This window comes from Mobula birostris, chromosome 1 (assembly GCF_030028105.1).
Source record: "Mobula birostris isolate sMobBir1 chromosome 1, sMobBir1.hap1, whole genome shotgun sequence".
Classification (NCBI taxonomy): domain Eukaryota; kingdom Metazoa; phylum Chordata; class Chondrichthyes; order Myliobatiformes; family Myliobatidae; genus Mobula; species Mobula birostris.
Genome location: NC_092370.1, coordinates 3,236,002 through 3,263,334, shown reverse-complemented (window position 1 = coordinate 3,263,334; position 27,333 = coordinate 3,236,002). Strand labels below are relative to the sequence as shown.

The following is a 27,333-nucleotide window of genomic DNA, read 5'->3' as shown; positions in this document are numbered from 1 at the left end:
GGAGCATTACTCTGTTCAGGTATAATGGGAACACCTGAAGGTCCTGTGTATCCAATTCATCTCGCGTTTTCAATTTAGTTGCTTCAGATAAACAAATGGAACATTCCCTCAGGATTTGTATTGGAAATGTTTGCAATGGAAATGGTGATGTACCTGAGGATTGGAGGACAGCTAATGTTGTCCCACTGTTTAAGAAAGGCTCTAAAAATAAACCAAGATATTATAGGCAGGTGAGCCTGATATTAGTTGTGGGATATTAATAAGGTTGAAAGAGTGCAGAGAAGGTTTACAAGGATGTTGCTGGGACTTGAGAAACTCAGTTACAGAGAAAGGTTGAATAGGTTAGGACTTTATTCCCAAGAACGTAGAAGAATGAGGGGAGGTTTGATAGAGATATATAGAGGTATCTTTTTTAACATTTAAGAATAAATTGGACAGATACATGGATGGGAGATGTATGGAGGGATATGGTCCATGTGCAGGTCAGTGGGACTAGGCAGACAATGGTTCAGTCCAGCCAAGAAGGGCCAAAAGGCCTGTTTCTGTGCTGTAGTTTTTCTATGGTTTCTATGGTTTTCTTTGGAAAGTTATTGGAAGGTATTCTAAGGGACTGGATATATTTGGATAGATGTGGACTGATTAGGGATAATCTATTTCTTCAAATACATAAAGTATAAAGGAGAGGCGAGAGTGAATATTGGACCGCTGGAAAGCGATGCCGGAGAGAAAGTAATGAGGGACAAGGAAATGGCAAGACTAACTGAATATGTATTTTGCATCAGTCTTCACTGTGGAAGACACTAGCAGTATGGTGGAAATTCCAGCTGTCAGGGGTCATGAAGTGTGTGAAGATACCATTACTAGAGAGGAGGTTCTTGGGAAACTGGAAGGTCTGAAGGTTGATAAGTCACCTGGACCAGATGATGTACCCCCAGGGTTCTGAAAGAAGTGCCTGAAGAGATTATGGAGGCACTTGTAATGATCTTTCAGGAATCACTAGATTCTGGTATGGTTCTGGAAGACTGGAAGATTGCAAATGTCACTTCACTCTTTAAGAAGGGAGAGAGAGCAGAGGGAAGGAAATTATAGGAAAGTTAGTCTGACCTCAGTGGTTGGGAAGATGTTGGCATCAGTTATCAAATGTAAGGTCTCAGGGTACTTGGAGGAACATGATAAAATAGGCTGTAGTCAGCATGGTTTCCTCAAGGGAAAATCTTACCTGACAAATCTGCTGGAATTCTTTGAGGAAATAACAAACAGGATAGACAGAGTGGAATCGGTTGATGTTGTGTACTTGGATTTGCAGAAATCCTTTGACAAGGTGTCACACATGATGCTGCTTAACAAGCTACGATCCCATAGTATTACAACAAAGATCCTAGCATGGATAAGGCAGTGGCTGGTTGGCAGGAGGCAAAGAGTGGGAATAAAGGGAGCCTTTTCTGGTTGGCTGCCAGTGACTAGAGATGTTCTACAGGAGTTGGTGTTGGGACCGATTTCTTACATTGTATGTCAGGGATGTGGATGATGGAATTGATGGCTTTATTGCAAAGTTTGCAGGCGATACGGAGATAGGTGGAGGGGCAGGTGGCTTTGAAGAAATAAAGAAGCTACAGAGGACTTAGACAGATTAGAAGAATGGGCAAAGAAATTGCAGGTGGAATGCAGACTATTTCTAAAAGGAGAGAAAATATAAAAAACTGAGGCACAAAGGGAATTGGGAATCCTTGTGCAGGATTCCCTAAAGGTTCATTTGCAGATTGAGTCTGTAGTGAGGAAGGCAAATGCAATGTTAGCATTCAATTCAAGAAGATCAGAATATAAAAGCAAGGATGTAATGTTGAGACTTGATAAAGCACTGGTGAGGCCTCACTTGGAGTGTTGTGAGCAGGTTTGGGCCCCTTATCTTAGAAAGGATGTGCTGAAACTGGAGAGGGTTCAAAGGAGGTTCACAAAAATGATCCCAGGATTGAATAGCTTGTCGTATGAAGAGCGTTTGCTGGCTCTGGGCCTGAATTCAGAAGAGTGAGTGGTGACCTCATTGAAACCTATCGAATGGTGAAAGGCCTTGATAGAGTGGATGTGGAGAGGATGTTTCCTGTGGTGGGAGAGTCTAAGACCAGAGAACATAGCCTCAGAATAGGGACGTGTCGTTTTAGAATGGAGATGAGGGGAAATTTCTTTAGCAGAAAGTGATGAATCTGTGGAATTCTTTGCCACAAGCAGCTGTGGAGGCCAATTCCTTATGTATATTTAAGGCAGAAGTTGATAGATTCTTGTTTGGTCAGGGCATGAAAGGAAATGGCGAGAAGGCAGGAGATTGGGGCTGAGAGGAAAATTAGATCAACCATTATGAAACATCAGAGCAGACTTGATAGGCCAGATGGCCCAATTCTGCTCCTATATCTTACGCTCTTATGGTCAGCATGGCTTTGTGCATGGTAGGTTGTGTCTACCCAGTCACAGAGTTTTTCGAGGAAGTTATCAGGAAAGTTGATGAAGGCAAGGCAGTGGATGTTGTGTAGATGGGCTTTAGCAAGGCATTCGATCAGGGCCCACATGGGAAGTTGATCAAGAAGGTTCAGTTGCTCAGCTTTCAAGATGAGGTGGTAAATTGGATTAGGCATTGGGTTTACGGGAGAAGCCAGGGATTAGTAGTAGATGGTTGCCTTTCTGACTGGAGGCCTGTGACTAGTGGAGTGCCGCTGGGATCGGTGATGGATCTGTTGTTCGTTTGTCCTCTATATCACTGATCTGGATAATAATGTGATTAACTGGATTGGTAAATTTGTGGATGACACCAAGACTGGTGTTGTACTGGGCAGTGAGGAAGGCTATCATGGCTTACAGAGGGATCTGCATCAGCTGGAAAAATGGGATGAAAAATGGCAGATGGAAGTTAATGCAGACAAGTGCAAGGTTTTGCACTCCGATCAGACCAACCTGGGTAGGTCTTACACTGTGAACAGTAAGGTACTGACGAGTGTGTTAGAACAAAGGGATCTGGGAATACAGGTACACATAATTTATTGAAAGTGGTGTCACAGGTAGATAGGGTCATAAAGAAAGCATTCGGCACATTGGCCTTCGTAAATGAATGTATTGAGTATAGGAGATGGGATGCTATGTTGAAGTTGTATAAGACATTGGTGAGGCCTAATTTGGAATATTGTGTGCAGTTTTGGTGACATACCTACAGCAAAGACGTAAACAAGGTTGAAAGAGTGCAGAGAAAATTTACAAGGATGTTGCCGGGTCTGGAGGACCTGAGTTATAAGGAACGATTGAATAGTTTCGGACTGTATTCTTTAGCACATAGAAGATTGAGAGGAGCTTTGACAGAGGTATACAAAATTATGAGGAGTATAGATAGGGTAAAAGCAAGCAGACTTTTTCCACTGAGGTTGAGAGGAACTACAACTGGAGGTCAAGAGTTAGGGTGTAAGGTGAAAAGTTTAAGGGGAACAAGAAGGAAACTTCTTCACACAGAGGGTGGTGAGAGTGTGGAATGAGCTGCCAGCACAAGTGGTGCATGCAAACTCGATTTCAACATTTAAGAAGAGAAGTTTGGATAGATACATGGATGGCAGGGGTATGGAGGGCTCTGGTCCTGGTGCAGGTCGATGGGAGTTGATTTGGACTAGATAGCTGAAATGTCTGTTTTTGTGCTGAACTTTTCTATGACCCTATACTACTCATGAAATTAGAAGTCCCTCTAATTTCATCTTGCAATGATCCTGTCTGATCTGAATCTTTTAACGTCCCGTCGAAAAACTGAAAAAGTAATATTTACAAAATGCTGGAGGAACTGAGCAGATCAGGCAGCATCTATGGAAATGAATAATCAGTTGACCTTTTAGGCTGAGATCTTTCATCAGGACTTGTCCACTTTTTGTGTGTCCCTCATGACATGAAATACCTTTGGCCAGTTCATAAAAAAATATTCATCTAAAACAGGGTGCTCGGACTGCTCAGTTAATGGTCGGAGTCTCTGGTATAAAAAAGTTGCAAAACCTTGATCTAAACCCACATGATCTACCGAATTTAATCAACTTCTGAAATCTGCAAATCCCATCCTATACCTCGTTCTCACCACCACCTTTCTTCCTGCATTCTGCACCAAATGAAACGCACTCAGAATCCACTTTATTAGGTACATAAACACCTTCCGCTGCCATAACTCATCTCCTCCAAAGTTCAACAGGTTGTGCTCTTCTACACACCACTGTTCTAACATGTGGTTATTTGAGTTATCACTACCTTCTTGTCAGTTTAAAGTTCAAAGTTCAAAGTAAATTCATTATCAAAGTACATATATGTCACCACATACAGTACAACCCTTGAGGACATTCACAGTAAATACAAGAGACACAACAGAACGAATTAAAAACTGCACACAACAAGACGCACAAACGACCAGTGTGCAAGAGATGACAAACTGTGCAAATACAAAAAAAGTAATATTAATAATAAATAAACAATAAATATCAAGAACGCAAGATGAAGAGTCCTTGAAAGTGAATCCATTGGTTGTAGACAGTGACGGGGCAAGTGAAGTTGAGTGAAGTTATCCCCTTTGGCTCTAGAACCTGATGGTTGAGGGCAATAACTGTTCCTGAACCTGGTGATGTGGGTCCTGAGGCTCCTGTACCTTCTTCCTGATGGCAGCAGTGGGAAGAGAGCATGTCCTGGGTGCTGGGGGTCCCTGCTGGTGGATGCTGCTCTCCTGTGACAATGCTCTACGCAGATGTGCTCAGTGTTGGGGAGGGCTTTACCCCTGATGGACTAGGCTCTACCCTCTACTTTTTGTAGGAATTTCCAATCAAGGGCATTGGTGTTTCCATACCAGGCCATGATGCACCAGTCAATATACTGTTCGCCACACATCTGTAGGGGTTTGTTAAAGCTTGAGAAGTCATGTGGAATCCTTGCTAACCTACTGCCATGCTGTCTTCAAAATGGCACCTGGGCTCTGGGCCCAGGACAGGTCCTCCAAACTGATAACACCAAGGAATTTAAAGTTGCTGACCCCTCTCCACTTCTGATTCCCCAATAAAGACTGGCTCATGGACCTCCGGTTTCTTCTTCCTGAAGTCAATAATCAGCTCCCTGGTCTTTCTGACATTGAGTGAGAGGTTGTTGTTGTGGCACCACTCAACCACTCCCTATATACTGATACGTCATCACCTTTTGCCCTCTTCAAGTCATCCAATGAATCGAGAAGCCCTCGAGTCTAACAACCATGTCCTGATTGAGCCATGCCTCCATAAAACACAGAACACAGCAATTCCTCATTTCCCTCCAATACAGCTGTTTTGCCCTTAGCTCCTCAATCCTGTTTTCCGGTGACCGTACATTTGCTGGGTAGAGGAACTCCTTTCATTCCACGGCATTTCAGTCTAGCTTGGAGTCCTCCCCTCCTGCCCTCCTTCTCTTCTGGCCATGGCAATGTACCCTCATCCATTTAAAAGTGCCGAATCTGCATTCCTGAAAGCTGGATCCTTTAGGATATTGTAAAATTGCTAGTTCATTAAGATGGTTCAAAAGTACCTTACAAAGTGAAACTATAAGCTGCATATCACAGCGATAGTAGGTCAGAAGAGGTATATATAGTAGTTCTCTGAGCTGCCCACAAAACATTGCTGTGTATCGACAGTGCTATTTTGATCAGCTTGGAATAATCTGGCTATTCTCAGACCTCTCTTATTAACAAGGTGCTTTTGCTCACAGAATTGCCACTCACTGGATGTTTTTACTGGTTTTCGCACCATTCTCTGCTCTAGAGACTGTTGTGCAAGAAAACCCCAGCAGATCAGCAGCTTCTGAGATACTCAAACCACCCCATCTGGCACCAGCGATCATTCCACTGTCAAAGTCACTTAGATCACATTTCTTCCCCATTCTGATGTTCGGTTTGAACAACAACTGACCTCTTGACCATGTCTGCTTGCTTTTATGCATTGAGTTACCTCCACATGATTGGCTGATTAGATATTTGCATTAATGAGCAGGTGTACAGGTGTACCTAACAAGGTGGCCACTGAGTGTATTTTGCCCACTGCAGCCAGGGAGAGCATGGGACCATTTTTTAATAACTGCAAAGATTATCATTGATTTGAACTTCATCATCTCCAAGCTGAGTGCTGGATCCATTGGCAAAATTCACAGTTCACAAGTCACAGATGCATTAGAGAGGTTAAAAACCCTGACTCCAGGAAAGCCAAATCCTTGCCCTCTCTTGAAAGAGAGCAACGATCTATAAATTTGCATGCATAGCAGTGTTCTTGTCAAAGATATTTGGATATGCGCCCAGCTTCCAGAGTTTAGGCACTCTGAATCTCTGGAACATGGACTGCTGGTGTGACCCCTCTAAAGATTCAGACCCGCCCGCTGATTGGCGGCCACATTTCAGCATCAGGATTTTAATATTTAAACAGCACCTGAACTGAGGTTCGGCACTCAGTCATCAGCTGTACTTTGGAATCTCACCTGGCGTCTAGATTAGAACCCTGCCCTCGTCACAGTCTGGTATTGGGTCCCAATTCTAGTCCTGGAAACTCCAGCACTTGGATCCTAACCATCCTTGTCTAGGTCTCAGTATGACTGAGCCAACGTGGACCCAGCGGGGTATCGGAGCCTTCCGTCAGCTGAGGCCGGCCACAGCGAGAAGATTTCAAAACCGATCTGGGAGAATCACAACCTCCAGGTCGCCATGCGCCAACGGTCATTAGGAGAAAGTCAGAATCGCTTGGGTAAGGTTGTCAATCACTCGACGGAGTCAGGACATTTTCCAACCCTGGACAGATTCCGCAGTGACCCAGGTTCTTGCCACGGCTTCCTCTCTCGGTCTTAGTTAGTGTTTGACCTCCAACCGTCCTGGTTCCCTATACAGCGCAGAAAGATGACCTTCATGACCTCTCTCCTGACTGGGAGAGCCCTGGCCTGGGCCACCACTCATTGGGAGCACAGGTCGGAGATCTGCTCTGGTTCAGAAGAATTCATGAATGCCATGAAGAGGGTGTTCCATCACCTCACCAGGGCTAAATGAGCCCCCGACCATCTGATGAAGATGTGTCCGGGTAGTCGGCCAGCAGCCACGGACTCTGAGGCGAGTTAAAAGATGTCCTTGCCTTGGGAGAGCCAGTAGAGGACTTAGAGGTTCTGATCAGTCCATCCACCTGGAAAGATGGCCCGGCAGAGTGACAATGGGACTATCTCAGGAGGTCAAAGAGGGTTAGCCCAAGCCCGGCCTCAACACGTTACAGTTCCACTTCCCAACCTCAGTCAACGATCAGCGCAGGATCCCGTCAAGCCAATGCAAACTGGCCACCCAAGGCTCTCTGCTGATGAGAGATCCCAGCGTCAGAGTCAGGGTTGCTGCCATTACTGTGGGGAAGCAGGTCACCTGTGAGCCAGAAGTCTGTAGTTTCAGGAATTGGGAAAACTGCTGATACCGTCCAGTGTCAGGAGGACTGTGATGGTAGCAGCCATTATCCCTAAGCCTACTGATTCTAGGGTCAAGTTCAGATCATTCAACCAGAATGGATACACGTGGAGGACACTGGTTTCCACATCATCAATTCTCCTCACATACCCCTGATCCTTGGGCACCCGGGGTTGTCTGTGAACTGGAAGGAAGGGAGGATCATTGCATGGTCAAGTTTTGAAAAAGGGTATGTTTTCAGTTTGGTGTTCCGACCCCCAGACTCTCCCCAGACCAGCCGCCAATGAGGAGGCAGACTTTTGTTTGGGGTAACCTGGAGCCTTTGGGAGACCGAGTCTGGCCTCCAAAGGCAGACGACTGGCTCCAGTCAACAGGACAGTGCGAGTCCTGACCCTGTCTAGCCGGTGGTGCGCAGAAACTAGAGAGAGGGAGAGAGTCAAGGAGACACCCTAGCAGCCAAGCCTACGGGAAGCAGTCCCCAGATCCTGTCTCAGAGAAAGGTTCCAAAGCAGACCCTCGGACCAGTCACAGGAGGGCAAAAACTATTCACAGCATCTTGTTACTGTCGTCTGAGGATATGGATAAGGATTTGGACTCTGAAGACTAGTGAACCTATGGAGGAGACTGTGGCATCTGCCAGATTACCTCCTGCTACCCAAGCAGCCTCAGGAGTTGTCCTTGGAGGGATGTTCGAGGATAGTTGCAGCACCCAAGCCAGTCGAAAGGCCCTCTGTCTACAAGAGATCTTCAGGAAGGAAACGGTTTCAAGTGTCCTACCACACCGACCCTACGTTTGTGCACCTGACATACAGCTTAGTACTTGTCCTCCACGGGGTCGACTATACATGCTGTTAGGCCCAGAGAGAAGTGATAAGGAGCAGTTTATAAAGGAGGGTCTTGCAATGGGATTCATTCAGCCCTCCACCTCACCAGCCAGTCTCTGCTTCTCCATCATACAGAAAAAGGACAGGTCTGCGGCTATGCATTGATTATAGAGAGCTGAATCGCATAACGGCCAAAAATCGTTACCCCCCTTCCACCCGTAAACACTGCCTTCAAGGTTGTCCAAGGGGCAAGAGTATTCTCAAAGCTAGACTTGTGGAGTGTGTACAGTCTGATCCTCATAAAGGAGCATGATGAGTGAATGACTGCATTCAACTACTGACAGGGCACCATAAGTACCTGGCCATGCCCTTTGGCCTTGCTAACATGCCAGCAGGTTCCAGGCCTTTATAAACGACATGCTCTGGGATGCTCTCCATAAATATGCCTTTGTCTACTTGGATGACATCCTAATTTTCTCTAAATCCATGGAGGAGCATTTCGCTCATGTCAGAAATATCTTAGCGGCTTCTAGAGCATGTTAAGCTGGAAAATTCTGAATTTCAGTTCCTTTATTGGGTTTTATCATCTCTAACAACCATCTTAAGGTGGACCCTACTAAGACACAAGCAGTCAGAGATTGGCCACATCCATCCTGTGTGAAACAAGTCCAGTTGCTGGGATTTGTCAACACTTACCAAGAGTTCATCAAGAACATCAGCTCAGTATTGGCTCCACTGACAGCACTAACTAAGAGATCCACGGGCTCTTTTGTTTAGACTACCAAAGCAGAGGCTGCTTTTGCAGAACTCAAACAGTGGTTCACAACAGTTCCCATGATGTTCTTACTCAACCCAGACCTTCCCTTCATCATAGAGGTGGATGCCTCGGACGTCGGAGTGTGTGCAGTGTGGCCTCAATAAACACCTCTGGACAATAAACTGCCTAAACGGCTATCCCCAGCAGAGGATATTGGAAATAGAGAGCTCCTCAGGTCAGGTTAGCTATGGAGGAATGCCGTCACTGGCTTGAGGGGGCCCAGAACCCTTTTATTGTATTCAGGAAGCCAAAAAATTCCAGGCAGGCCAGGTGGTTCCTTTTCTTTAACTGGTTCAATTTCGATCTGACTTATTGACCAGGGTCAAAGAATCAAAAAAGGATGCCTTGTCCCGTCATTTCAATGAATCCAAAGAGAGGAGCTGCCAACCACCATTTTGCCCTAAGCTAGGGTGATAATACCCATTCATTGGAGAATCAACGTCCTTGTGCACAAGGGGAGATTCCAAAAAACGGTCCTCCGGGTCATCTGCTCCTCCCAAGTTCTGTTGGATCTGAGGTACTACAGTGGGGACACACATAAAATGACCACTCACCCTGGGGTTGCCAGAACCCTTGAGTCCATTAAGAGAAGATACTGGTGGCCTGGAATGGCTAAGGAATTCTGACAATACATACAGGGATGTGAGGTGTATGCCCAGAACAAGGAGCCCCACTCACAACCTCTACCCAATCCGGACAGACCTTGGGCACACATCTCCATGGTCTTCGTCATGGGTCTTCCTCCTTCCAAGGGGAAGACCGTCATCATGGTAATTGGGGAAAGTCTTCTCGAAAGCCTGCAAATTTATTGCTTTGCACTACCATAAGCCATGGAGAGGGCTGATTGTCCCGCATCAAACCTTCAAGATCCACAGATTTCTGGTGGACATTGTGTGAGATCAGGGTCCACAATTCATGCCATGTTTTGGCGGGACATTCTGCACACTACAGCAAACTTTTGCTCTGGGCTTCATCCACCATCCAGCAGACAGACAGAGCAGGTGAACGGGATATGGAACGAACCCGGAGATGCCTGGCCTCAGAAAAACCAGACAAGTGGTGCGACCGTTTCCTATGGGCAGAGGTCACCCACAACACTTTACAATACTCTAGCATGGAATGTCCCCATTCGAATGCCATTTTGGGTATTCTTCACTGCTCTTTCCTGAGAAGAAAGTCAAGGTCGGGGTCCCTGCGGATGAAGATCTCATCCGGTACTGCAAGGAAAACTAGACGAGGGCAAGGGAGATTTTAACTGACTATGGAAGCTTTGTGACTGGTTATCAAATGTATCCCTACCATCTTTTGGCCTTAACAGACACAAACTTAAAGATACTGATTGCAGTGTTTCGACAGTAAACACGACCATCTTCCTTGTGCAGAAGTTAGTCAAATGACAAGTCTCCCCAGCACCACCTCCTGAAAAAAGCCCTCTCAAGTGAACAGGGCATGGGCGGAGCTTAATGCTCAATCTTGATTGGCTGGATATGAACTGCCTATTCCTGATTAATTTGTTTGAATTGGCCTTGATCTGACTGGTCAATTTTTTTTAGGCCAAACCCTCTTTAGAAGTTATTGTCCCACTATGGGATGTCGAGGCTTTGAGGAGGGTGCAGAAGAGGTTTACAGGATGTTGCCTGGATTAGAGGGTAGGAATGTGCTATAACAAGAAGTTGGACAAATCTGGGTTGTTTTATCTGGAGCAGTGGAGACTGACGGGAGATCTGATAGAGGTTTATGAGATTATGAGAGTCATAGATAGAGTACACAGGACAGACCTTTTCCCCAGGATTGAAATGTCTAATACCAAAGGGCATGCATGCATTTAAGGTGAGAGGGGGTAATTTCTGAGAAGTGAAGTGTTTTACAGAAAGTAGTGGATGCCTGGAATGCGCTGTCTGAGGTGGTGGTAAAGGCAGATAGACAGGCACTGAATGGCAGAGTGGACTCGCTGGACCAGATGGCATAATTCTGCTCCTATGTCTTATGGCACATTAATGTCAGGAAAATGGAAGGATAAGGATGTTGTGTGACAGAGAGGATTAGTTTAGTTGGCCATTTGATGACTAATTTAATTAGTTTGGCACAATATTGTGAGCCAGTTGAGCCTATTCCTGTGCTGTAAGGTTCTATGTTCGAAACATACCGTTAAATGAAACGTTTTACATCAACGACCAACAGAGTCCTGTGACGGGGTCCTGAATTACCCCTATGAACTGTGCTCATTTACCCCTATTAACTGTGCTTTTGAAAAGAGAGAGAGTTATTTAACACCAACAACTTGTTTGTAAAAGAGAGAGAGAGAGAGAGAGAGAGAGAGAGAGAGAGAGAGAGAGAGAGAGAGAGAGAGGAAGACTAACTGTTGGACTGTCACTTTAAGAAACGAGAAAGCACTGGTTGACTGTTGGATTTCTGAAGTGGAGACAGCACCGAGCAGCTCATAAGTTGCTATGGTGATCAAGGGCGTTATTAAACGGACAATTGATGTTATGATTTTCGGCAGGTTGTTGATACTACTTCAAGGACTTTTGCCTGCTTGCATTTCTTTCACAGAGAAAGGAAGGAGGAGTTATTTGAATGACAGTTGTTGCTCAGCACGGGAAGATAAAATAGGAGGTCAGGTGGTAGACCTCAGACACATGTTCTGGACACTGAATGAGCATTGTTGTGCCCGCAGGAAAAGTGGGTTTTGGAGGATCGATCTGTCACTCGTGCAGTGGAAAGAGGAAAGGGGTTGACTGGTGGGGAGTTGTCCATGTGTCCACTCTTGCCTGGGGGATAGCTCCACCACAGAAAACCGGTCCCCTTTGTTAAAGTCACAGTCGGTGACCTTTAAAGGATTTCAAAGGACAACAAGATCGACAGTGTCAGCTCACCTGAAGACTCAAATCTCTCCCTCTCTCTCCATCACTACTCAACTCAATACCACGAACTGAACTGAACTTTACTCATCATCATAAGACTGTATCTTTTTACCCCAGACGTAAAGAAGCTTGGTTTTTCATACATATATTTCCACACTTACTGATATACTTACTTATATAATCATTGCTATCCTGTTTGATTTATCTACATTTATATTACTGTATTGCATAGTAACTAATAAATATTATTAGTTTATAGCAATACGAGACTCCATAGTGTTTTCCAACTCTGCTAGTTCTTTATTCCCGTCATGGGGTACGTGACAGTCCAAAGTATGTGCTGGCAGCAATTTGCAAGTGCCACCATTCTTCCGACACCAACATAACATGCCCTCAACTAACCATAACCAATACGTCTTGTACTGTAGATGGAGACCAGAACACCCAGAGGAAATCTCCACAGTCATGAGGAGAACATACAAACAGCACACAGTGATGGGGAGAACGTACAAACTCCTTACAGTGAACCCTGATTGCGAAAGCTGTAAAAAGCGATCATAACCGCTAAGCCACCGTGCTTCCTCAAAGTTGTAGAAACTCTGATAAAATTTTTATCTGGTTCAGAATATTTAAAAAGGTTTTAAATTCATCTTTATTTAAAAATAATACATAAATCTTTCAATCTGTGGCAATTCTTGTTGATGCGCCTTGTTTCATAAATTTAAATATTACATGTCACAAGCATTGTAAAGACCATACACGTGGGAGCAGAATTAGGCTATTAGGCCCATTGAGTCTGCTCCAGCATTTGATTATGACTGATTTATATTGTGTAGAAATTTTGTAAAATTATGCATCCCCTAGATAATTACTGCATCTTTTTATCATTATGTCTGAAAAGGCAAAAGCGAATTTGTCACATCTGATGCTCTGTGATTCTTTCCGTGTCACGCCAGATTGCAGTTTATTTTCCTGTCTATTTTCAGCATCCAGGACAACTCCGCAGTACATCTAGAACATCAACAGTTCAGCACAGGGACAGGCCTTTCGGCCTAATCCAATTAAATTAGTCATCAAATGGCTGACCAATCTAATCCCTTCTGTCTACACAATGTCCACATCCTTCCATTTTCCTCATATTCATGTGCCGAACTAAACATCTTTTAAAAGTCTCTAATGTATCTGCCTCTACCACTACCCCAGGCAGCACATTCCAGGCACCCACCACTCTGTGTAAAAAAACTTGCCCCTCACTTCTCCTTTGAAATTACTCCTCTCACCTTAAGTGCATACACACTGGTATCAGACATTTCAACCCTTGGAACTCCAGCCCTAGTTTGCAAATCTTAAAATCCTGTTCTGAATTTTCCTACAACATTTTCCTCATAATGAATCTGGGATTGCTCATTGTTCCCATCAGATAGGATACCTCCTGATAAAGGGTCTTGGCCCAAAACTCCAACTGTTTTTTTCTTTCCATAGATGCTGCCTGGCCTGCTGAGTTTCTCCAGCATTTTGTGTGTGTTCCTTTAGATGGGATACCTCTTACGTGGTAGAGGCTATTTACATTAGGGTTATTTTAGAAACTCTTTGATAGGCACATAGATGACAAGAAAAATTGAGGGTTATGTATGAGGGAAAGGTTAGGCCGATCTTCAAGTTCAAGGTTTAAACGTTTGAAGTAAATTCATGATCTAAGTACATGCGTCACCAGACACAACCCTGAGATTCACTTTCTTGCTGGTATACCCAATAAATCCACAACAGAATCAATGAAAGACTACACCAACTTGATCTTAGACCTAGACTTTAAAAGACAGCACAACATTATGAACCAAAGGGCTTCTACGATGCTGAAAAGTTCTATGTTTAAAACTTTGTCTCAATCTCTCACTTCAGAACTTTCTCCAACATCTTCAAAACCTAGAAACCTCACTAACTTCCAAAAATCCTAGAACCTGCTTCCACAATAATTTGATGTCTTTTTCCACACACCCCTCAGTATAATTAGACTCAGATCCACACCAGTAGAGCTAGGACTTGCATTCTATGACTCCAGAGCCTCTCAAAATCAGTACTGCAGTTAGCAACACGCACAAAATGCTGGAGAAACTCAGCCTCTATGGAGAGGAATGAACAACTGACGTTTTGGGCCGAGACTCTTTCTAACAATGTTTTAGAGTTTAATAAGAATGCCACTGCACGGTATCAGAAAAAGCTGCATAGGGCTCCATCATGAGCACTATCCTCCCCAGCATCAAGGACATCTTTAAAAGGTAGCATCCCATCATTAAGGACCCCCATCACCCAGGGCATACTCTCTTCTCATTGCTATCATCCAGGAGTTACAGAAGCCTGAAGATACACACTCAATGTTTCAGGAACAGTTTCTTCCCCTCTGCCATCCAAGTTCTGAGTGGCCGAATCCATACACAATACCTCACTACTTTTTTATTTTTTATAACTCTCTTTTTGCACGATTTAATTTTTTTATGTACAAACATTTGTATATATAGTTTTTTATTATATATTGCAATGTACTTCTACCGCCAAACAAATGTACTGATGTTACACCTGATTTTTGATGGACTGCGAGCTACATCTGTCTGTGTCATTTCGTACCAAGCTATTAGAGAATGGAAGACCCTGTTGGCCAATTTATAAGATAATCTGAAAATCACTGCTGAATAAGACAGGAAAACAATTTGTAAATTCATTTATTTCAAAATCAGAGAAAAATAATTTAAGGATAAACTGAGTCCTGACGAAGGGTCTAGGCCTGAAACATCGACTGCACCTCTTCTTCGAGATGCTGCCTGGCCTGCTGCGTTCACCAGCAACTTTGATGTGTGTTGTTAAGGATAAACTTACAATGATAATTTTGTAAGTTTGTTGTGTAGTTTTGCATTATGCCAGATGAAGTTTCCAATACTGCAATGGACTGTATTTATAATTTTCTTTATTGAGATACAACATGGAACAGACCCAACGAGCCACAACACCCAGCAATCTATTTAACCCTAACCTATTCACAGGACAACTTACAATGCCCAATTAACCTAGTGACCGGTGCGTCTTTGAACTGTGGGAGGACACCAGAGCACCTGGAGAAAACCTACTCCTTACAGTGTCGGAATTGAATTCCAAACCTCGACACCCTGAGCCATAATAGAATCACGCTAACCACTATACTAATGTGCCATCTTAATGTATTAATTTCACTGCAGTCTAAATTAATTGGTTTGTGATTTGAGTGAAGTATTAATCCCTGACCTCTGACAACCACAGCACATCGCGCTGGAATGCCCCGAGCTCTGCAGTAACCACTACATCACCATTTCTGAATTTATATTAATCTGCTTATCAAACACTGAAATGAGGAACAATATTTATTTAAAATAATTCACATGGATTGAATTGGCAAGGAGAATTAAAAAAATGAGTTTTAAACTAGTAATTCAGTGTCCAAACAAATGAACTGCTTCCTTGTAGTTGAAGAGTGGAATTTATTTCTCCAGAAAAGGAATCAATGACCCGTTCTGTTGTAAATGGTCTACGTTGTTGAAGCTGGATCATGACAGGCATACAGTAATGAAAAGAATCCTATTTATTTTTTATTCCATTCTTCCTTCTCCTTTCTTTCAGATACAACTTCTTTAAGATATGGCTGAAGGTAGTGTATATCCTAGAAGACAAAGAAAACTTATTTTGTTAAGTTCTGTAAATATCTGAAGAACAGGGCATTTATAGTCACAGTCAAAGAACCCTACAGCACTGAAACAAGCTCTTCAGCCCATCTAGTCCATGCCAAACTATTCACCTGCCTATTCCCATCCATCTGCACCTGGACCATAGCCCCCCATACCCCTACCATCCATGAACTTACCTAAACTTCTCTTTAATGTTGAAATCAAATAAAAATCCACACTTTACCCCCACTCTGAGTGAAGAAGTACCCCTCCAGGTCCCTTTTAAGCACTTCACCTTTCACCCTTAACCCATGACCTCTAGATCTCATCTTACCCACTCTCGGTGGAAAAGGCCTGCTTGCATTTATCCTATCTATACCCCTCATAATGTTGTATCATCATCGTTATTATGTGCCATGTTGTATGACTTTTGACCATGGTTGTTCTTGGCAAATTCTTCGACGGAAGTGATTTGCCATTGCCTTCTTCTGGGCAGTGTCTTTACAAGATGGGCTTAGAAAAATAGAGGGCTATGGGTAACCCTAGATAATCTCTAACATAAGGACATGTTCGGCACAGCTTTGTGAGCCGAAAGGCCTGTATTGTGCTGTAGGTTTTCTATGTTTCTAAGAGGGGAGACCCCAGCCATTATCAATACTCTTCAGGGATTGTCTGCCTGGTGTCAGTGGCCTCCTAACCAGGACTTCTGATATGCTCCAGCTGCTCGTATGACCATCCACCTGATCCCATGGGCTTCACGTGATCCTAATCGGTGGAGGGTGCTAAGCAGGTGCTACACCTTGCCCAAAGGTAACCTACAGGCTAACAGAGGGAAGGAGCATCTTACACCTCCTTTGGTAAGGACGTATCTCCACACCGCCACCCATAAGGTTGTATACCTCTATTGAATCTCCCCTCATTCTCCTACGCTTCAAGGGTTTATATAAAAATTTTACTTTTTCATGTTAGTAAAAAAAAATTAGTGTAAGGAGAACGAGAATGACCAAAAACAAGAGGTGGTAAATACATTAGGAAATATTTTGTCAGGAGAATAGTTCAAAAGTGAAACTAATTACCAGTACAGGAAGTTAAATTGTGAGCATGGCTCTATTTGTAGCACTGAACAGATTATGCTGGTACAATTTGATAAAGTCAAGTAGAAAGCTACCCTAGTGGAGTATCGTTTGTTCATTATGTGCCATGTCACATGGCGTGGGCTATCGTGGTCTTTCCATGACCGTGATTGTTTTTGGTAATTCTTTTCTACAGAAGTGGTTTGTCAATGCCTTCTTCTGGGCAAAGGAGTATAACTAATGGCAATAGTCCCTTGGACCAAAGAGAATGTAGATCATAAAAGCAAGCCAGTTAGGGTTGTCCAAAACTGTGATGTGTGTTTAGGCAGAGAGGCAACATTTTCACACAGACGGGGAACTGAGGAAGTGGTTGGGGTAGGTACAATAGCATCATTCAAGAAGCACTTGGAGGTACATGGAGGAATGGGAGCTTACACCTATGGGATGACTACAGGAAATTGGGTCAGTATGGATTCACTGCTCTGTGACTCAGCCTCATATTGATATACAGGACATTACAGCACAGTACTTGCCCTTCAGCCCACGATGTTAAGCTAATCTTTTAACCTACTCTTAACTTCAATCTAACCCTTCCCTCCTACATAACTCCCCATTTTCCCATCTAAGAGACTCTTAAATTGACACTACGTATCTGCCTCTACCACCACCCCTGGCAGGGTATTCCATGCACCCACCACTCTCTGTGTGAAGAACTTACCTCTGACAACTCTTAAACTTCCGTTTAAGAGCCGAGAGGTAATGTTGCAGCTATGTAGGACCCTGGTCAGACCCCACTTGGAGTACTGTGCTCAGTTCTGGTCACCTCACCGCAGGAAGGATGTGGAAACCATAGAAAGGGTGCAGAGGAGATTTACAAGGATGTTGCCTGGATTGGGGAGCATGCCTTATGAGAATAGGTTGAGTAAACTCGGCCTTTTCTCCTTGGAGCGACGGAGGATGAGAGGTGACCTGATAGAGGTGTATAAGCTGATGAGAGGCATTGATCGTGTGGGTAATTTAACCAATTTCCCCTGGGATCAATAAAGTATGACTATGACTATGACTATGGGTAGTCAGAGGCTTTTCCCTAGGGCTGAAATGGCTAGCATGAGAGGGCATAGTTTTAAGGTGCTTGGAAGGTAGGTATAGAGGAGATGTCAGGGATAAGTTTTTTTACGCAGAGAGTGGTGAGTGCGTGGAATGGGCTGCCAGCGGCAGTGGTGGAGGCAGAAATGATAGGGTCTTTTAAGAGACTCCTGGATAGGTACATGGAACTTAGAAAAATAGAGGCCTATGGGTAAAGCCTAGGTAGTTCTAAGGTAGGGACATGTTCGGCACAGGTTTGTGGGCCGAAGGGCCTGTATTGTGCTGTAGGTTTTCTATGTTTCTAACTCCCTATATTTTTCTCCAATCATCTTAAAATTACTCCCCCTTGTACTTGCACGCTGAGAAACTCTCTGGCTGTCCACTCAATCTATTCATCTTGTCCGCCTCTCATCCTCCTTCACTCCAAAGAGAAAAGCCCTAACTTGCTCAACCTGTTCTCATAATACAGGCTCTCTAATTCAGGCAGCGTCCTGGAAAATCTCCTCTGAACTCTTTCTAAAGCTTCCACATCCCTCTATAATGACATAAAGTCAAGTATATTGTCATTTAACTACATACATGTATATAACGTAAATAACCAGATAAGGTACAGTGGCATGCAAAAGTTTGGGCACCCCTGGTCAAAATTTCTGTTACTGTGAATAGCTAAGCGAGTAAAAGATGACCTGATTTCCAAAAGGCATAAAGTTAAAGATGACACATTTCTTTAATATTTTAAGCAAGAATACTTTTTTATTTTCATCTTTTACAGTCTCAAAATAACAAAAAAGGAAAAGGGCCCGAAGCAAAAGTTTGGGCACCCTGCATGGTAGTACTTAGTAACACCCCCTTTGGCAAGTATCACAGCTTGTAAACGCTTTCTGTAGCCAGCTAAGAGTCTTTCAATTCTTGTTTGGGGGATTTTTGCCCATTCTTCCTTGCAAAAGGCTTCTAGTTCTGTGAGATTCTTGGGCCGTCTTGCATGCACTGCTCTTTTAGAAACATAGAAACATAGAAAATAGGTGCAGGAGTAGGCCGTTCGGCCCTTCGAGCCTGCATCGCCATTTATTATGATCATGGCTGATCATCCAACTCAGAACACCACCCCAGCCTTCCCTCCATACCCCCTGACCCCCGTAGCCACAAGGGCCATATCTAACTCCCTCTTAGATATAGCCAATGAACTGGCCTCAACTGTTTCCTGTGGCAGAGAATTCCACAGATTCACCACTCTCTGTGTGAAGAAGTTTTTCCTAATCTCGGTCCTAAAAGGCTTCCCCTCTATCCTCAAACTGTGACCCCTCGTTCTGGAAAACGAGGTCTATCCACAGATTCTCGATGATGTTTAGGTCAGGGGACTGTGAGGGCTATGGCAAAACCTTCAGCTTGCACCTCTTGAGGTAGTCCATTGTGGATTTTGAGGTGTGTTTAGGTTCATTATCCTGTTGTAGAAGCCATCCTCTTTTCATCTTCAGCTTTTTTACAGACAGTGTGATGTTTGCTTCCAGAATTTGCTGGTATTTAATTGAATTCATTCTTCCCCCTACCAGTGAAATGTTCCCCATGCCACTGGCTGCAACACAAGCCCAAAGCATGATCGATCCATCCCCGTGCTTAACAGTTGGAGAGGGGTTCTTTTCATGAAACTCCGCACCCTTTTTTCTCCAAACATACTCTTGCTCATTGTGGCAAAAAAGTTCTATTTTAACTTCATCAGTCCACAGGACTTGTTTCCAAAATGCATTAGGCTTGTTTAGATGTTCCTTTGCAAACTTCTGACGCTGAATTTTGGCTGCAATGAGCAAAGGTATGTTTGGAGAAAAAAGGGTGCAGAACTTCATGAAAAGAACCCCTCTCCAACTGTTAAGCACAGGGTGGATCGATCATGCTTTGGGCTTGTGTTGCAGCCAGTGGCATGGGGAACATTTCATAGGCAGAGGGAAGAATGAATTCAATTAAATACCAGCAAATTCTGGAAGCAAACATCACACCGTCTGTAAAAAAGCTGAAGATGAAAAGGGGATGGCTTCTACAACAGGATAATGAACGTAAACACACCTCAAAATCCACAGTGGACTACCTCAAGAGGCACAAGCTGAAGGTTTTGCCAGGTCCTCACAGTCCCCCGACCGAAACATCATCGAAAATCTGTGGATAGATCTCAAAGGAGCAGTGCATGCAAGACGGCCCAAGAATCTCACAGAACTAGAAGCCTTTTGCAAGGAAGAATGGGCGAAAATCCCCCAAACAAGAATTGAAAGACTCTTTGCTGGCTACAAAAAGTGTTTACAAGCTGTGATACTTGCCAAAGAGGGTGTTACTAAGTACTGACCATGCAGGGTGCCCAAACTTTTGCTTCGGGCCCTTTTCGTTATTTGTTATATGGAAACTGTAAAAGATGGAAATAAAAATGTATCTTGCTTAAAACATTAAAGACATGTGTCATCTTTAACTTCATGCCTTTTGGAAATCAGGCCATTACTCGCTTAGCTATTCACAGTAACAGAAATTTTGACCAGGGGTGCCCAAACTTTTGCATGCCACTGTATATAGAAAGGAGACGTTTCTTCAAACCAGAGTGTAAAGTACACCAGTACACAAAACAGACGATAACTTCTGGAGGATAATCTACAGATGAATCACACATAAATAACAAATTAAGGTGTATTAATATTAAATATTGTAAGGTATGGGACAGATTAACTAGTGACACTTCGAATACGATATTGCAACTGTGGTCTAACCAGGGTTTTATAGAGCTGCAACATTACCTCACCGCTCTTGAACTCAAAGGACTCTTGAGTTCCTATTCTGGTAAAACTCTGCCCTTTTTCTAATTTTAAAGGGCCGGAACGAAAAAGGGACGGAAGACACAAGGCAAGACACTCACATGTGCAGATTGATAATATCGAAGCACTGAATTTGATGCTTCCAACACTTCACCACATTGTTATCAGCTATATAGTTGCAATAGGTGATTAAAAATTATCCAAATATACACTCTGTGGCCACTTTATTAGATACACCTTGTTAACGGAAATATCCCATCAGCCAATCAAGTGGCAGCAGCTCAATGCATAAAAGCATGCAGACATGGTCAAGAGGTTCCGTTGTTATTCATATCAAACATCAGAATGGGGAAGAAATGCGATCTAAGTGACTTTGACTGTGGAGTGATGACTGGTGCCAAACAGGGTGGTTTGAGTACCTCAGAAATCGCTAATCTCCCGGGTTTTCACTTACAACAGTCTCTAGAATTTACAAAGGATGGTGCAAAAAACCCCCAAAAAACACACAGTGCGCGAGAGTTCTGTGGGTGAAAACGCCTTGTCAATGAGACAGGTCAGAAGAGAATGGCCAGACTGATTCAAGCTGACAGTAATTCAAATAAACATGCATAAAACAGTGGAGTGCAGAAGAGCATTTCTGAATACACAACATGGTGAAACGAAGACCACACTGACTTCCGCTTCCGTACCTAATAAAGTGGCCACTGTATATCAGTACAGTGCTTCATAGTCACAAAAAGTCAGCGATCAAATTGTACCTCTTCATACTTGACCCACATCTCTTTGGGAAGGATCTGGTGCTTCATGCTCAAGTCCAAAGCTCGCTTTATGCGGAACATTCTATCATTGTAAAGGTTCTCCGGCAACCTTCTCACAGCCTCCTTCACATCATCATCTTCGTACAGAGTGTCATCTCGCATAAGACCTGCAAAAACAATGGGCATAGCAAATTCAGAAAACGCAACATGACACTGACTTCTTTAAATTAAAAAATTCAGTATGTTTAAAGATTAGCTTTATTCGTCACATGTACGTCGAAACGCTGCAGGAAGGGGGAAGGAGCCAGAATAAGAAAGTTGGGGGACAGGGAGGAGGAGGGGGACAGGGAGGAGGAGGAGGACATGCTAAAAGGTGGTCGGTGAAGGATATGCTTTCTGCCTAGTGAGGCAGCTGTCAACAATGAAGTGGATTTTGCTCTGTTTTCCAGCAGGTGAGAGTACAACAACATTTGTAAAAAACATTTAAATATACAAGTAAAAAACAAATGGTTGCCTGATGGCTGCTGGGAAAGATATCGCAGGAACCCTGGAAGAGGTTTCTGTCCACCGTTACCTGCATTAGTTGTTATGTGACTGATTTAGTAACAGCTGCTAAAAGATATACCACTGAAGCCATATGGATGGAATCAGGCCATTCAACCCATTGAATCTGCTCTGTCATTCCATCATGGCTGATTTATTCTCCCTCTTGACCCATCCTTCTGCCTTCTCCCGTAACCTTTGATGCCCTGACTAATCACCCTCTGCCTTGAGTAGCTGTAACATCTCCCCTAATCTCTCCTCTACACATCTTACATGGATGTCCTCTGGTATTGGCCATCACCGCCCTGAGAACAATGTGGGAAAAATCAATGAAATAAATAGAGACTTACCCAACTTATTAAATCCTGCAGCATTATAGTACCATTTCCGCAACTTCGGCAGCAAACCAACAGATGCTTTGACTATGGGAAGATGAGAAAAAATGTTACTCTCCTGTAGGACATACCTTAAAATGAGATCACTGAATTGTAGTTAAATGGTCCTTTCTCCATGATGATATACAACAGGGGTTTATACCAAGGAGCCCTACCGTTAACTGAGGGGTCTGTGGACTTTAGCTTAGAACCCCTGATTTGGAGAAATATAGAACACAGTATAGCACAGAAAGAGGTCCTTTGACTCACCAAGGCGTGCCAATTATTGTGCCCCCATGTATACACTGATCCACTTTCATCCCCCTACTTTCTCGTCACACCCTGGTATGGAGGCACCGACGTACGGGTCACAGACACAGCCAAATCCATCACGGGCACAACCCCCACCACCGAGGGCATTTTCAACAGCAGCTGCCCCAAGAAAGTGGCATTCATTGTTAAGGACCTCACATTCAAAAAGTAACATCTCAAAAGAATGACAAGGTTCTGGAATCACTTCTGCGGACTGCAAAATTCCAAATGTAGCTTCACTATTTAGGAAGGCAGAGAGGCAGTAGAAAGGAAATTGTAGGCCAGTTAGCCTGACTTCAGTGATTGGGATCAGTTGGATGACCTTTGGCTCATACAGGAAAGTGAGGAGCAAGAGGCAGGTACCTGAGTGACTGTAGGAGAGGGAAAGGGAGTAAGCAGCCAGTACAGGGTAGCCCTGTGGCTGTTCCTCTCAATAATAAGTACATCGCTGTGGGGGGGGGGGTCAACTTACCAGATGGAAGCAGCAGCAACCAGGTCTCTGATCTGTGGCTCAGAAGGGAAGGGAGGAGAAGAGGGCTGCAATAGTGATAGGGGATTCCATAATTAAAGGAGCAGAAAGCAGATTCGGCATACTTGAAGGAGACACCCAGACGGTATGTTGCCTCCCAGATGTCAAGGTCAGAGATGTCCTGGATCGGGTCCAGGGCATTCTACTGGGGGAGGGTGAACAGCCAGATGTTGTGGTGCATATTGGTACCTATGACATAGGTAGGAAAAAGGAGGTCCTGAAGAGAGAATTTAGGGAGCTAGGTAGAAAACTGAGAAGCAAGATGTCCAGGGTGTAAACTCAGGATTGCCTCCTGGCCACACACCAGTGAGAGTAATAGTATCATTTGGCAGATGAAATGGGAGGCGAACAGCCAGAAGGTGTGGCCCATTTAGGTACCAATGACATGGGTAGGATGAGCGATGAGGTTCTGCATAGGGGAGTTAGGTGCTAGTTAAAAGGCAGGACCTCCAAGGTTATGATCTCAGGATTGCTACCTGAGCCACATGATAGTGAGGCCACAGCTAGGAAGATTATACAGTTTAATACATGGCTAGGGAGTTGGTGTAGGAGGGATTTTTGGATGATTGGGCTCCATTCCAGGGAAGGTGGGACGTGTACAAGCAGGACAGTTTGCCCTGAACTGGAGAGGGACAAATATGCTAGCAGGAAAGTTTGTCAATGCAGCCCATTGAGGTTTAAACTAGAGTTGCAGGGCGATTGGAACCAGAGTGCCAGAACAGTTTGTGGAGAGGTTGTGGAGGCAGATGCTGGTAAGACCTCAAAGTTAGGAATCAAAAGGTTGAACATGGTGTGACTAGTGTCCTGAGCTGCATATATTCCAATGCAAGAAGTATCGTAGGAAAGGCGATTAATAGTGCTGAGGATGAGGTAGCTGGTTTACAAACAGAGGCAGTGAGGAGAGGCTGTTGATGGGTCAAAATTGCAGTCAACAGAATGAGCTGCAACATAAAAGACAGACAAAATCAAAAAGGGTGAACACAGATGTTGTATTTGAATGTGCATAGAATACGGAATAAGGCAGGTGAACTTGCAGCAGAGTTGCAGGTTGTAGGTATGATGTTGTAGGCATCACTGAATCATGGCTGAAAGATTATACCCGAGAGCTTAATGTCCCAGAATACACATTATGTCAAAAGGACAAGCAGGAAGGCAGAGGGGGTGACATGGCTCCGTTGGTAAAAAATGAAATCAAATCATTAGAAAGAGGAGACATAGGGTTGGCAGATGTTGAATATTTGCGGATAAAGCTAAGGAACTGCAAGGGCAAGACCCTAATAGGAGTTGTATACAGACAAGGATGTGGCCTACAAATTACAACAGGAGATAGAAAATGCATGCAAAAAGGGCAATGTTACAATAGTCTGGGGGACTTCAATATGCAGGTAATTGGGAAAATCAGGTTGGTGCTGGATTACAGGAAGGGGAATTTCTAAAGTGCCTGTGAGGTAGCTTTTTAGAGCAGCTCGTGGTTGAGCTCACTGAAGGATCAGCTATTCTGGTCTGGGTGCTGTGCAATGAACTAGAACTGATTAGAGAGCTTAAGGTAAAAGAACCCTTTGGGGAAAGTGATCATAATATGATTGAATATACCCTGAAATTTGAGAAGCTAAGGTCAGATGTATCATTACAGTGGAGTAAAGGGAATTACAGAGGCATGAGAGAGGGGAGTTGTCCACAATTGATTGGAAAATAACACTGGCAGGGATGACAGCAGAGCAGCAATGGCTGGAATTTCTGGAAGCAATCTGGAAGGCACAGGATATATACATCCCAAATAGAAAAAAGTATTCTAAAGGAAAGATGACAAAATTGTGGGTAACAAGAGAAATCAAAGCCAACATAAAAGCCAAAGAGAGAGTATATAATAGAGCAAAAATTATTGGGAAGTTAGATGGTTCAGAAGCTTTTAAAAACCAACAGAAAGCAACAAAAAATTTTGATTGTTAAGGATGCGGTATCAGAGTATACAATAATGTAGGCCAAAGTCAGCATGGTGTCCTACAGGGAAAGTCTTGCCTCACAAATCTGATGGAATTCTTTGAGGAAATACAAGGCAGGAAAGACAAAGGAGAATAGACGAACGTGGTGTTCAGATTTTCAGAAGGTCTTTGACCATATATTCTGCACTGAGGCTGCTTAACAAGATAAGAGCCGATGCCATTACAGGAAAGAAATAAGCAAGGATAGAGCTTTGGCTGATTGACAGGTGCAAAGAGTGGGAACAAAGGGAACCTTTTCTGACGGGCTGCCAGCGACTAGTGGTGTTCCACAGGAGTCTATGTTGGGTCCACTACTTCTTACAGTGGCATGCAAAAGTTTGGGTGCCCCGGTCAAAATTTCTGTCACTGTGAATAGTTAAGTGAGTAAAAGATGAACTGATCTCTAAAAGTCATAAAGTTAAAGATGAAACATTCTTTTCAACATTTTAAGTAAGATTAGTGTATTATTTTTGTTTTGTAAAAATTTAGAGTAGGAAAAAAAAGGAAAGGAGCACCATGCAAAAGTTTGGGCACCCCAAGAGATTTGAGCTCTCAGATAACTTTTACCAAGGTCTCAGACCTTAATTAGCTTGTTAGGGCTATGGCTTGTTCAAGTCATCGTTAGGAAAGGCCAGGTGATGCAAATTTCAATGCTTTATAAATACCCTGACTCCTCAAACCCTGTCCCAACAATCAGCAACCATGGGTTCCTCTAAGCAGCTGCCTAGCCCTCTGAAAATTAAAATTAAATGATGCCCACAAAGCGGAAGGTTATAAGAAGATAGCAAAGTGTTTTCAGGTAGCCGTTTCCTCAGTTCATACTGTAATTAAGAAATGGCAGTTAACAGGAACGGTGGAGGTCAAGTTGAGGTCTGGAAGACCAAGAAAACTTTCCAAGAGAACTGCTCGTAGGATTGCTAGAAAGGCAAATCAAAACTCCCGTTTGACTGCGAAAGACCTTCAGGAAGATTTAGCAGAATCTGGAGTGGTGGTGCACTGTTCTACTGTGCAGCAACACCTGCACAAATATGACCTTATATAGAACAGTACAGCACAGTACAGGCCCTTCAGCCCACAATGTTGTGCCGACCCCCAAACCCTGCCTCCCATATAACCCACCACCTTAATTTCCTCCATAAACCTGTCTAGTAGTCTCTTAAGCTTCACGAGTATATCTGCCTCCACCACTGACTCAGGCAGTGCATTCCACGCACCAACCACTCTCTGAGTAAAAAACCTTCCTCTAATATCCCCCTTGAACTTCCCACTGTCAGATTTCTGAATGCACAATGAATCCATGTACACTACCTCACTATATGTTGCACTAATATGTGTGTGTATATAATCCTTACTGTAAAATAGTTTGTCTTGTATATTCAATGTAGAAATTGCTGCAAATAGCAAATTTCACCACATATGCCAGTGATATTAACCCTGATTCTCATTCATGGGCTCACTGTGTATGACTGTATTTTTCCTCCAGATTTCCCCACTTTATTCTGCATTGTGTTAGTTTTTCCCTTGTTCTCTCTCATTGCACTGTATCTGTCTGTCTCTCTCTATCTGTGTGCCTCTCTCTCTCTGTATCTGTCTGTGTGTCTCTGTATCTGTGTGTATCTCTCTGTGTATCTGTGTAACTGTGTGTCTCTGTGTGTGTGTGTCTCTCTCTGTAACTGTGTGTGTCTCTCTGTGTATGTCTGTCTGTCTATGTGTATCTCTCTGTGTATCCGTCTGTGTCTGTCTCTGTCTGTAACTGTGTGTGTCTCTCTCTGTATCTGTCTGTGTGATCTGTATGTTCACCAGCTAAGACAATGATAAACCGACCCGGACACAACACCTTCACCACGGGGGTGTGCTCCACACTTCGGCCTGGAAGCTGGCTGTCCCCTCACCCACCCCACCGCGAGCAGACAGCACCGGCCCGCACACGGTGAGAGAATCAGCCGGGAGAACGCGAATCTCCGGTCACCGGGACACGCCAAGGTCAGGCTCCGACCACCCCCTCCCCCGTCCCGGTCCCGGTGCGGAGCCGACGCCGAGGGTCGATCTCAATCTTCCCTCCCTCCACTCCGCTGCCCGTTACTGGCCCGCCCCCGTCTCAACACCGGCGACTTTCCCCCGGCCTCAGACCCGCCATTCCTGACCTCGGGCCCGCGCCGCCATCTTCTCCCCGCCGCACTGAGTCAGGTTACCGGGGGCCTGGCTGCGCGCGCGTGCACGCTGTGCGTCGGGCCGTCGTGGCCGATGGG

The 27,333-nt window shown here is 44.1% G+C and overlaps 1 protein-coding gene and 1 long non-coding RNA gene across 2 annotated transcripts in view; one reads left to right on the top strand and one right to left on the bottom strand.

Annotated features, from left to right (window-relative positions):
• LOC140194400 (uncharacterized) overlaps positions 1-21,634 on the top strand; it is a 24,281-nt gene extending 2,647 nt beyond the window's left edge. Inside the window, exons 2-3 of the long non-coding RNA XR_011885233.1 lie at positions 16,359-16,495; positions 20,643-21,634. This is a non-coding gene — a long non-coding RNA (uncharacterized lncRNA). The remainder of the gene's footprint in view (positions 1-16,358; positions 16,496-20,642) is intronic.
• On the bottom strand, positions 15,324-27,333 carry uqcrb (ubiquinol-cytochrome c reductase binding protein). Its single transcript, XM_072251717.1, has 4 exons — positions 27,229-27,333; positions 22,238-22,309; positions 21,345-21,511; positions 15,324-15,634 (listed from the first exon to the last, which is right to left on the bottom strand). Exons 1-4 carry the CDS (start codon positions 27,245-27,247, stop codon positions 15,557-15,559), a joined length of 336 nt encoding a protein of 111 aa, XP_072107818.1. The 5' UTR covers positions 27,248-27,333; the 3' UTR covers positions 15,324-15,556.

What these genes read in the sequence shown, in the direction of transcription:
- uqcrb (XM_072251717.1), bottom strand. An exon ending in TGCAGGATTTAATAAGTTGG is followed by an intron (nt 21,512 to 22,237) that starts GTAAGTCTCTAT and finishes TTGTTTTTGCAG; the next exon opens with GTCTTATGCGAGATGACACT. An exon ending in TGTGGGTCAAGTATGAAGAG is followed by an intron (nt 15,635 to 21,344) that starts GTACAATTTGAT and finishes TTTGTCTTCTAG; the next exon opens with GATATACACTACCTTCAGCC.